Below are 12667 nucleotides of genomic sequence, written 5' to 3'. Positions count from 1 at the left end.
ACTCAAAAAGCAATCAAGACAAATTGATGGAAGAAAGGTCCAAAAAGGACTATTTGATTACATTCCAGATGCAACTCCTGGCTCAAGAAGTTTCCGAAACCAAAGGTTGCCAATAACTGCAAGAGTATACCGAAGTATCACATTGCCTTGTTCTTGTACCTGTTTTTGGGTTGGTTTTTTTCATGTCAGAGACAAAGCGCTAGATCCTTGGCCTGACACAGCACAGCTGTTAGGCACTAAGCTGAATGTTTGCTACTCACCAGCAGTATGAAGGTTTTATGAGCATTTGCACAAATGCTCGTTACTAGGACTGGCTCAAATATATTTTGTCTCCTTTACTTTTAAAAGCATTCTAGCTTTGGAAAAAATCCAGGTTGTCTTGCATTTTTAAATAATAATTACTTAAATGCTTTTGTGGGAATTATTAGAAAGATTATCACCAGCTAATGTCACTTGAAGCTAGTGACGCTTGCCAATACATGAAAAGAAGTGTTGCAGTATTTAAAGAGCAGCTTGATTTAAGAATATCTTACATCAGTAGTTACAGTACTACATGAAACACAACATCCATGTTTTAAGTTACTCACATACTCCAGTACTTGAGTACTAAGGATTCGTTATCCTTAATCTCACACTTTTTGCCAGATGGACCAACTCAGAGGCCGAGTGAACACACCACAGTTAAGCACCAAACACACAATGGAAACAATAGGTTTGGGGGACGCTTGCTCATAAGCGAGGGCAGGTTCTTCCATGTGCAAAACAACAGTCAAGTGATCAAAAGATTTGATTATTGTAGTCAAACGTCTAGAGAACTTCCAAAACTACTTAGAGTTTGTATACAAATAGAAAAGTCTCCTACAGTGCATTTTCTCAAAATAATTTTAAGGAACTACTACTGGGTATGAGATCACAGACAACAGAGTAACTATTAGACATGAAATACTGCAGCAGCTACTTTTTAAGCTTTTACCATTAATACCCTGCTCAACCTCATAGGAAAGCCCTAGATCTCCAGCATCTGTATATCCTTGTTGTTGTGAGAGAAGTGCTGATCACTGCTGAGTACTTGATCAGGGGACTCAAAGTCACAGCTAATAGGCAATACCATCTTCTCCTATGGCTGTAAACCAACATGAACATTGCAGGCAACAGGGAAATTCAAACATGTTTCCTACTGTGTGCTTTTCCTCATTGTTGTTGACAAGGTACTGGCAAAGTCTGGGAATCACAATTCACAGAGACCAATATAAATCTGAGCCAATGCCAAAAGGAGTACTCCCACCTCAGTAAGATATTTCTAATACATCCTTTATGCCAGTGGAACAGTACGAAGTGATGCAGCTATATGAACACAGGTCCAGCTAGACCAGCAAGTTTAACTGTACCAGAAAACTGCAACAGCTCCGTGACCACTGGTGCCAGTACAAGAGAGAGAGAAAGCTGAATCACACAGCCATAGATGGGACTAGACTTTTCAGCAGCAACGCTTACTGGCAAGCAAAGAAAGATGATAAAATGTAACCTACGTGTATTTTTAGAAAACATCTCTTAACCTTCTAAAAAAGACATTTTCAAATACAATTTTTAAAAATAAAGTTGTCAGTGTTTGCAAATAGTCACATGCACTTTTTTTAAATTGCCATCTGGAACACGGGGAAGAAGGTGATCTACTACTAACAAAGTAACAGCAAGACAATCAGATTTTTACAGCACGCTATCGTAAAAGCATTAACAGTGTTTTTATTTGATCTATGTCCTTGGAATGTTATAGCCAAGCAGCAGCCAAGATGCCAATGTCATTAAGGATAAGGTTTCATATTACAGAGCTGTCAGTCTAACACCTAGGTACCATCAAAAGGGGAATCTTTCCTGGTAGCGTAGTTCCATCCTCTCCTGTCTGATAGGTTTGGCATTCATCTGAGCCCACAAGCCAATCCAGTGAGCAATCATCACCAAGAACCTAATCATCTATATAAAAAGTGGTTTCCACCGCCTTTATTAGTTTGCTGTAAGGTGAGACAGACACAAGGGCAGGGGTGGGAGCAGCACCAGTTAGCCCAGTTAGACAACGAAAAGGCTCACCACTTATGCATGTATTTTCACCATTCACATATTCCAGTACCACCCAGGTGAGAGCAGGGTAAACAGTGACGATGACCTACCTTCCAGCCCAACATACAAACAAAAAATGGGAACAAAGGGGAAGTGTCATTTACTTAGTCCACAGGAACACAAACATTAAGAAACATTTGGATTAGCCACTGAATCTCTGAATTGGGAGCAGCAGTGATGTCTGCTTGTCTGGAAACTCTGAAAAGAGTCCTTGTCTTTGACTGAATCCAGCAAAATGATGATAAACGCAGCAGAAGAAAAAAATACTCCCACCGCAAGCTTTATTTGCAACTAGGCACAAAGTAGAGAGACGATCACCTCAGAGGTGACAACTGGTGCAGGACCTTAAAAGTGCCGAGTTAATGCCCTCAGAATTACATTACCAGGTTTCTCCTTTTCCTGAGACCATCACACTAATATCTAGTTCATAATTAGTTCATGCTTTCAGTGGAGCGGAAGCAGCATCTGCAGTTCCAAAAGTATGCCCACCAGGTTTAGCAAGATCCTGTCATGCTGCCCTCATAAATATACTGCCACAGTACCCAGCAGATGTGCTTAGACAGAAGGGAAGGGGAGAGAGAGAGCAGCCTTCAATGCTAGGAGAAGACCAGCTTCTCAGCTCCGCGAGGGTGAAAAAAACCCATGCAAGTGAAGGAAACTCATTTGGAAACTCTACAGCCTACGATTCCTTCTAGCTTTTTCTCCTGTTGTAATTTGTCTTGAACTTACTTTTTCAAACAATGTGTACTAGTTTGCTCCAAAGTTTTCTTGTAAACATTGTTAGTAGCACAATTTGCTAATTTCTTTGCCAATGCTGTTTCCACATTAATTATAAAAATATATGTATACTTAACCAACTGAATATAACGTAAGCTCCCAAATTTAGTCACTCAAACGACTAAACTTTTGTCTGGAAAACATCAAAGTATGTGTCTACAGTCTCCAGGGACTAACTCATGTTCTGCAATACTAATGACTACATCACAAGAGCATTGTAAGCTCTATTTTGGAACAACAATGAATATTTATCACTTACTATTGACCATCACTCCTCTTCCACTATCCACCATGATGAAGACAGATTGCTCTCTCCTAGCCCAACTAAGAGACACCCCAAATGCAAAGAGAGACCACCAGAGCTGACAGAATTTATATTTAAGACACAGAAAATATATCAGCTGGAAGTTAGTAAGAGTTTCATTGATTAAATGAACCTGGAACAGGAAGACCAACAAGACTCAAGGGGTTTTTTCTTTTCTACATAATTTTGTGAATATTATTTTTCATATTAAAATAACCACTACACAGTAAAAGCACAAAGCAAAGATAATCAGATTTAAATACCAGTTCTGTCATGGAACTTTAGCACTTCTATGTTAAATTTAATGGAAAACCTCCTAATTAGCCACAGTTCCTACACAGTATTCTCCTTGTCATTCCTTTCAAAAGAAGCTGTCCCAGCAGAAGTGAGATTGACACTGTCCTGCAACCAACTACTCAAGTGCAGCTAGATCCCAACTCTGAAGTAACAGATTAAGTGTTACTATCATCACCTCCTAACAGGTTACCAAATTCATTTGCATGCAAACCCAAGGAAATGTGTAGTCAAGTCCATTTAAGGAGTAACTAGAGTTCACATAATGGAAAGATGTATTCTCCCTTCATTTGTAGGCTATTAGAAGAAATATGCTTGCATTATATACAACTAGGTGATTTCGTCACTTAAAGTGTAGCTCCCATCTAAATTGAGGAATATTCTTTTCCCACTTCCCAGAGTTTGTATCTGTACTTGACTGAAACCTGCAAGTCGCGAGCGAGTTTTCTTGTTTTGTTTTTCAGTGACACAAGGTACATCTACCTTATAGTCAGAGACCATAAACACAACATAAGCCCATTCAAGGTATACAGAGTACCTGCAACAACGAAGCAGCAGCAGTCTAGGTTTAGCATTGGTTGCAGAAGTCCAAAGTTCTTCTTAAAATGGGCTTCAGCACAGGCTACTCATTTTGTCTGCTTTACGGTCATTCTCATTCAAGCCGTCAAGGAGAAATGCTCTCGGGTACGCCCATGTGTATTGCAACTGCACTCAAAAGTCCCAAAGATATATCCTCAGGGAGTTTTCATGTTCAAAATCTTTGGTTGTTTTTTCCCCACTCAGAGCCCACAAATGAAGTTACACATCATTTCCTGAGTAGTCCTTTCCTCCGCAATTCCAGGCTTTTCAATTCTTTAGTCAATCATCACAATTCAGGCCACAGACAACAAGAAAACACAGATATATTGAAAACTTGAGCTGGCCTTCTCATTTTCAAGATGGAAACTAACATTACCAAAAAACTCAACAGATTATACTTCAGGCTTTTAAAAGCTGAATTTTTTCTCTCTTCAGATTGAAATCTCCCAAACAAGCTGGTGCAAGTACCACTCTGGTGCTTGTAGATCACTTTATTTTCTTATGCAGCTAAACCGGGTTTTTTTAAGCAGCATGATATTCTCATACTTGAAACAAAAAAACATTTAGACAAGGAACATCAGAGCCATGATTCATCAAGTATCTAAGCTCTTTAACTGTTATCAAAGGAAGCAAGCAGAGTAGCAAGGCCAACCCATCTGTTTTGGAAGGTACCAAAAGATTCCTTCAGCTACAGTTGGAAGGCATCAAAACGCTCATGTAACACCACCAGCCATTTCTTAGATTTGAAACTTAAGGTACACAAAAGTTTTCCACATTTCTCTGTATATTCAAGAGTCACCTTAAAATTCATGCTGCAGCAGCTAGCCCTGTCCTATCCACTTTCCTCTTCCAGGTGGGTGTGCTAAAGTCATGAAGCCTGTGTACTCATACCAGAACATTAACACTACTGCTTTTCACTTCAATCATCAAAAAGTTCCAAAAAGTGACTTTGAAACTTAGCCTCGATTAACAAGCAAAACCCTAGTTAACCGATGACTATTTACCTTAAACCAAAGCAAAACTAATGTATTTGAAGACGGTCCCACAAATGCCAGAAAAAGCTAGCGAGGCCCTGAACCATCACCTGTACTAAATGGAAAAGTAAATTCTGTATCACAGATTTATTTCGTTTCAGCATTTTGTTTCTAACTAGGGTTTCCCCGAAGTGGGGGATGAGAAACAGAAAGAACAGGGTAAGGAAAGAACTCAGCATTAAGTAGATATCAGAAAAGCGAGAAGTCGAAAACTGAAAATAAAGTGGAAGCTGACATTAAGGTCAATTCATACTTAGCACTGTTATTTTCAAAGAGATTTCAGGTTCTGTTCTCTGAATCAGTTCCTTCATTCTCCGTAAGCTGTATAAACTGTCTAAATACTACTGCAATAAGCACTTTAGAAATATCAAGCACTGTTGAGAGAGCAGGAATCCTCCTCCTTCAGAGAGAAGTTTAGTCATGGCTGGAAAACGAAAATTGACCATTTAATCCCAGAGATTTACACTGCATTTCTAACTCAGATCTCAGTGTTGTAGAAGCTTAACAGAACCATTGTTTGACCATGCTGAGAACTGTGTGGAAAAAGGGGCTAAGGTTGCTGCAGCTGTGCTTCACGACATCAAACAGATTTATATGCTATTCGATAGGATCATTTTCACTTCACATTGTCCACATATCGTATTATAAAAATTCATCTTGTATCTTTTCTTGTAAATTAGATACATGATCTCCGCTCCATTTAGTCTTAATGGGTGATCATTCTAGTCTGAACTTCCTGAAAAAATGCAAAGAACCAGTAGTCTAAACACTTTATTATAGAAAAAATAGCAATCAGGTTCACTTGACAATTTACATAGTCAAAGAAGCAAAACAAGTTTACTTGAAACATTTTATGTTTATCCACAGAACAAAGTTTAATATAAGAAAGTATTACACAGTTACCCTAAAATAAATGCACTGACAACATCACTCTGTTTTGAACGCCCTGTAATTCTGTCTTGGTATTTGATTTCTTCCTGATGATTATGGCAGAATATCAAGGTGTTATCAGGTTTCTTTCAGATGAGCAAAACACAAACAGAACATCTACTGCCTTCTCCCCACACTCCAGTCTCAGACCTCCTTCCCACCAGAAAACTCATTTAGTTCCCTTTGTTTGCTCTCCCTCCTTCTGCCTACTCTTTCCATAGCGACCACTCCCAAGCCATTCCCCAAAACCTATGGGTGAAGAGTAAATTGTATTCTTATACGCAAAAGCCACCTCTGTCATCCAGAGAAATAAGAGAAGGAGGAGTCAGACAGATGTGGTCCATGTACCTAGAAGGGTAGCCCAACCTAACACTCCCAAATCACAATCTGCAAGGCCAAAAGGGCGATTTGTTGAACCATATTAACTCACTTTAAAACCACTTTCAAATTTTAGTTCGATGATTAGGAGGCTTTAAAAGGTGTTAACTGTTCAAGAAGTGTTGTTAACTACCAGTCTTGAAATCAGAACACCTGACTGCTACCTCGAGGACCTGTATTCTACTCTAAGTTCTGCAAATTTGCCCAAAGCCATCCAGCAGACAAGTGTTTCAAGTGCATAACTCAGCCTCCCCTACTACAAGATGGAGACACTTTCCTTTCCAAAGCACACTAAGTCCTACTGCTGAAAACTCTATACCTTCTGCATACATAAAATATTACAACATTTTACCATAACTAGTATTGCTCAGACAACTTAAAGAGGAAGGAGTCTCAGATTTTTTCCATTTTCACAAATTGCTTCCTTAAAAGCCTCTGCTACTACTTTAAATCAGTAGCAGTAACAAATAAATCACTGGCAGTACCAAAATAAGCATTAAGACCTCTAAAATAAGACTCCTTATTTCTAAGTGTATAGATAAAACACTCGTAACACTCTCTTTGCTCACATAACTGCAATGAAAGAGAAGCTTCTGAGCTTCAACTTTCTTGCAGTTAATGGGCTCCTGCAATCCTGAAAATGGATGAAAAAAGGAAAAGAAAATTAGTCAACAATTTTCCTGTTCACTAACAGAAGCAAAAGCCCTTCATGGAATAGCAGCATTCTTAAAAAACACGAGTCATTGTATGTGTGCACTTATTAAGTGCATATAAAGCTTCTATTTAAAAACAAATCTGAAAATTCAGAAGTAACTCTTGTTATCCTTAATTTGCACAGTTCCCTTTCCTTTAATTTTCTATGAAATCTCACAGAGCCTCACAAATCCATGCCCACATAAGAATGGAAACAGTCCTGCAGAAAAATACAGGCAGGAAAGTAGCAGTTCTTTTAGAGAAAGATTATGAAGATGAAGAGACATATATTCTTAAGTGAGCTTTTTATGCATCTTTAGGTATTTTCTGAAATACGATCACTTCTACCTGCACAGGGCATCAAAGCTTGTTTCCCAGAAAGAAACAGTATGTGTCAAGGCTGATTCTCCTCAACCTGTAGACCAAAGGCTCTACCAGTAGCCTTTATATTCTCCAGTCACTAGAGAAATATAGTACCAGCAGTATAAAGCCTGCATACATACTGAACAAAAACTTTATTGCAAAGGTACCAAAACAAAGTTATTTCCATTTCAGCGCTATGCTTGATAGCATCCCACACTACTCAACTTTAAGGGCCTGTGCTCCCCCGTTTCTAAAGATGTACCAAGTAACAACCACTGGCAGCCGCAACATCTATACGAGGACCCATTTCTTGTCCCATCTCGAGGTACATAGACTCAGGGCACTTAGTAGAGGCATGGAAATTCCTCCTCAATTCTTCCAATTTTGAAGTTTCTCCAATTCTGACTTCGAGGATGCTCTCGTAATGTTTTTTCCAGAACACAGGCCACACCTATATCCTCCTTCCTCTACGTTTCCACAAAGCTTTTCTCAATCCCCTTTGCAGGGAAGTTTCCTTTGAGCCTTTTTCATCGAGGCCTCCTGACGGATAAGGCTGGGAACCCACAGAGCCTGGCCTCCCGCAGCCCGCCAGGCAGTCGCACAAAAGGTACACGCCTTCCGAAACACCTGCACCACAGAAAGCCCCTTCCCCGAAGAGAGGGTGCATCCGAGAGCTGCGGCGGAGCAACCCAGGGGGAGCAGCCGCCGCCGCCGCCCCGGCCGAGCTCACATCGTTTTCCGACGGCGACTCCGGGCACGGCCCCAGCTCCCAAAACTGCGGGATGTGTCGGCGCCGGCCTCCAGCCCCGACTACTCCGGGCGAAAGCGGCTGGAGCCGCCGCTCCCCACCCCGGCCCGGGCCCCCTCCCGCCCCTCACCTTGAGGATGTTCTCGTAGATGGTGGCCCGGAACTCCAGCAGCGCCTTCTGGTCGAACTCGCGGCCGTGGATGATCCGCATCTGCTTGAGGAAGGTGGACTTGCCGCTCTCGCCGGCGCCCAGCAACAGGATCTTGACCAGGCGGCGCACGGCCCGCCTCTCCCGGGCCAGCATCGCGTCGATCTCCCGGCTCCGCCGCCGCGCCTCCCGCTCCGCATCGCGGCTCCGCTCCTTGCCCTCCCGCCGCGGCTGCTCCCCCGCGCGGCCCGTGGCCTCGGCCGGCAGCAGGCAGCGGCTCAGGGTGCGCACCACGCCGGACATGGCGGCTGCGGGACGGCAGGAGCGCTCACAACGCCGCGGAGACCCCAGCCAGCTCCGCCAGCATCGGGCGGAGGCCACCGAGACGCTGGGACCCGGGAGGAGGAGCAGCAGCCGCAGCCGGGGGCTAAGGGCCGGGACCGCCCATTCCCCTTCTCCCGGCTCGGCTGGGCGACGCTGCGGAGGGAGGGGAAGCGGGGTGCGGCCCGGGGAGGCCGGCCGGCCGGCCGGGGGGAGGGGTGGCGGCGGCGGCGGGGCGCGGCCCGCAGGCCCTGCCCGGGAAGGGGGTACCGCCGCCCCGCTCCTCTCCGAGCGGCGAGGGGGCGCCGCGGGGTCGGGAAGCGTCGGGAAGACGCCCCCGAGCCCCTCGGCCCGAGTTCAGCCAGCGGCCGCCTCCGGTCCCGCTGAGGCGCGGCGGGGCGGGGGGACGCGGAGCCCCCGGCCCCTTCAGTCATAGAGCGCCGCCGCCGCCTGCGGAGGGACGCGCCCGCCCGGCCCTCCCGCCCCGCTAACGCTGCGCCTCATTGGGCAACAGGAGTGTCGGTCAACGCCTCCCTCTTCCAATTGGGCAAGCCGACACGTGGGGCGGGGGTAAGCGGGCGACGGGGCTCAAGGCAAGGCAGGGCGGGCAGCGCCGGGAGGGACAGCGCGGGGGCGGAGACGGGGGCGGAGCTGCAGTTGGCAAGCACCAATCAGAGGCGAGAGGGCGGGCCCCCGAGCGAGGTTGTCTCGCAGGGGGCGGGGCCTGCGCCTCGCTGTGAGAGAGGGCGGGTCCGCCGCGTGGGGTGGGGCGGCACGTCGCGTCCCGGGCCGTTGGCGTGAGGTGGGCGCTGAGGCGGCGGGGCCCGCTCGGGGTCTGTCTGTAATGGGCCCTCCGGCGTCCCGAGCCGGCGGCGGTAACCAGGGGACGGTGTTAGTAACGTGCTGGGGAAGAAACTAACGGGGCTTATTTCACACCAGAGCAATTCAGCGGTCAAGTCGCAAAAGTCATGAGGTGACATAAAGAAGTGTGTCATCGCTGACACCATCAAATGATTACGTGCAGTCGGGGCACTTCAGCACCCGTGGTGTCTTATTAAGCCAGTTTTTAAAACTGTAGCAGGATTTGTCTCTGCAGGCCGCAGCCTGAGGCTCAGCTGCCCCTGGGAGTCGCTCCCGAGCGGCTTCGGCCTGTGAGGGTGGCAGCCGACATCCAGCCTCTACCTGGAGAGCGGCGAGGGGCCTCGGCCTCTGCCGCAGCCCGCGCTGGGGCTGTGCCTTCTGCTGCAGCGCCCTGCAACACGCGGTGGTTTTCTGTGTGAGATTTAATTTCTTGATTGACATCAGGTGTAATTTGTTGTAAAGCATATTGAAGCAATCTAGTGCTGGGCTGATGATGAGGCAGGGATCAAAGTATTAAAGTACACATCTGAAAGAAAATCCCCTCGGTCTCCTGATTAGGTACTGGAGGAAAAAAAAAAAAAACCTTTTTGGAAGCAGCTGGTATGTGATCACCTAGCAGTGGCTGGGACCCCAGACCTTCCGGCTGCAAAATGAAATCATGGAAGACAGGCACATGTCCTCAGTTCTACGAAATTAGATGGTCCTTTCTGTATTACTTCTTTTGTCTGTGCTTCCAATTATTTATGCCATAAACATCTAGTCCAGTTTAAGCTTCAGATAACTTATCCTGCCCCAGGCCTGTACCAAACACGGGGGCAAGTGGCACAGAGAGTTGAGGGAAACTACTAAAATGACTGGGATTTCCTAGAAGGTTAAGGATGTTAAGAAGCCTTAAGACGCCCCAAAAAATCGGGGAGTCACAGGTTTAGGACAAAACTAAAAACAATTAAACAAAACCTTTCATGGAAGTGAGAATCCTGTGTGAGTATTAATCACAGTGAGATGCTGTTGTCAACGCTTCCCCAAAGAGCAAGTCTTTTTCTGCTTAGCAAGAGGAGAGACTTAAAAACACCTTTAGGTATTGCAGAAGTCAGGAGGAGAACAGCACAAGACTTAGTCATGAGCCATTCACTACAGCACAGAACCTTTATTGAGAAAGTTATTTTCTCTTCCAGGATCATCTTACTCGAGTGTAGTTTGAGACTCGGCAGCAGCTCATTCCACGTATAACATACTGCTGTAATTCACGAGTGTCCCCACTGGATGTCACCATTGCCTCACAAGAAACCAGTCAGACCAGTAGGATGGAGACGACTCAACCCCCGAACTCCCCCTACTCTGTAGGCCTGACTTTCGGAACAGCTGAGCACTCAGGACCCGCTGGAATCCACAGATGCTAAGCTGCCTGCAAATCAGACCCTATGTAACTGTGAAGTGCCCAGATTGGTATCTTCTGATTAGCTCAGTTAGCCCTGCCCCACTAGCTTTGTCTGGGCCCCACTTGAGGTCCTCTTCAGACTTCTGAGGTTCTAAGGGGTTTTGGCAGAGAATTCGAACAACTATGAAGTCCAACTCCTGCGATAGGCCTGCTTCGTCTGTAAGTGAGAGTGAAATTATGGTATACAATAAACTAATCAAACAAATCAGTTGCCAGACGTCCTTAGTTCTCTATGCATTCATCCATGAAAGCAGCTTGCAATTAGCTCACATCTAATTGTCAAAAGAAAAAGGTCCCCCCCTCCCTCTTTCCCCTGCAGCACTGTTGTTTCTCATCTAATCATTCAGAAGCTGTTCTAAAACCAGGACAAAACAGAATTTTGTTTACTGCCGCAGATCTGCAGCAATATGCCTTCTGTTGCTCTGCTGAGGGACTGGGCAGAACCTCACAAATGCACGTGATGATCCCTATTTGTGTTTCTGCAGATGTTTTGTGATGAGCGTAAGCAATAGGTGTAAGCACCCCAGTAAAAGCTTATAAGAGAGAGGCTTCTACTCAGTCTCAATGCCTTCCCTTTCTCCGTTTCCTTATTATCTGCCCAGTTCCATGCTTCAAGATTTCCAGTTCATCTCCCTTCTTTGGGCTTAGACTGAAATTAAAACAATTTATATTGATATAAAATAAAATTGTATTAATGACTTCATTTTTCTATTCCTTCTTTTACTTTCTCAGTTTTTCAGCTTTACCTTTTTTCTATTTCTACTCTGTTTTCCTTTTCCCCATCTCTGTTTCTTACTGTAACTCCTGTTCTCTTTCTGCTGAGATGAAGAAATACTTGTACAGCTGCTCCTATTTCTCCTTCCTTCATCCCCCACAGATACAGAGAGAGGGAGAAGGAGACTGAAAGATGGAAGAAAACAGAGGACTGGAGGATAGAAAGAAAGAGGCAATGAGGGCAACATAATTTCCATTTCCCTTGTTGGCTACAAAGCAACTGAATTACGAGCAGAAAGAGGAGGAGCTCTTGAGGGAAAGGCTGGAGCATGAACTTCTGAGGCCCTGGCCCTGAAAACAGGCAGCAGAAGATTAAAGCTGAAAAGCTGTATGGCAGTTGGAGAAGCTAGTGGACTGCTTGTACGTGAAGACCTTATTGCAGATGGGAGTGACATCTGGGCAGCTCCGGTAAATGAAGAAGAAGTTGTGGAAAAAGCACTGCTAGTGAGCTCCAGTCAGTAAGTCCCATTTTCTGCTTACAGAAAGGCCAGAAGAGGACATGGCCTCACTGATGAATGCTGGCACAAAGTATGTGAAATGAGGAGGGCTGAGGTGCCTGACCTTGGTTCTTTCTATCTGTTTCAAGTCCCACTTGTTTCTACCTGGGTCAAGCACGGAGAGGATATATGAATTTAGCCCTTGAAAGGATGCAGAGCTGTCATTTCAGTGTCTTGAAGCTCGTAGCTGACTAATCCCAAAGTCTTCCCAAGTCTCCACCTGGATGATGGCCCATTCTTTACCCAGTCCACTGTGACCCATAGCTTAAAGACTGTGTTCTCTGCTCTGAAAGTGTATTATCATCGGCAGAGGAGGCACAGTGTGAAGGAGGTGCTACCACTTCAGCTGAGAATGCAGCTAATGGACCCTACGAGTATTACAAACCTGAATGTTTGCCCATACCTGGGACACG

The 12667-nt window shown here is 45.2% G+C and overlaps 1 protein-coding gene across 2 annotated transcripts in view; it reads right to left on the bottom strand.

Moving 5' to 3' along the window:
* The window catches only part of GNA12 (G protein subunit alpha 12), a 44411-nt gene extending 35664 nt beyond the window's left edge, over positions 1 to 8747 (bottom strand). For both annotated transcript variants that reach the window (XM_050905722.1, XM_050905723.1), the window contains exon 1: positions 8346 to 8747. In XM_050905722.1, the coding sequence (XP_050761679.1) occupies positions 8346 to 8666 (321 nt within the window). In that variant the 5' untranslated portion in view covers positions 8667 to 8747. The remainder of the gene's footprint in view (positions 1 to 8345) is intronic.
* Positions 8748 to 12667: the final 3920 nt, after the last annotated feature.

The sequence above is a fragment of the Gymnogyps californianus genome, chromosome 15 (assembly GCF_018139145.2).
Source record: "Gymnogyps californianus isolate 813 chromosome 15, ASM1813914v2, whole genome shotgun sequence".
Classification (NCBI taxonomy): Eukaryota; Metazoa; Chordata; class Aves; order Accipitriformes; family Cathartidae; genus Gymnogyps; species Gymnogyps californianus.
Note: the sequence above shows the minus strand (reverse complement) of the source record. Positions and strands in the feature narration are given on the sequence as shown.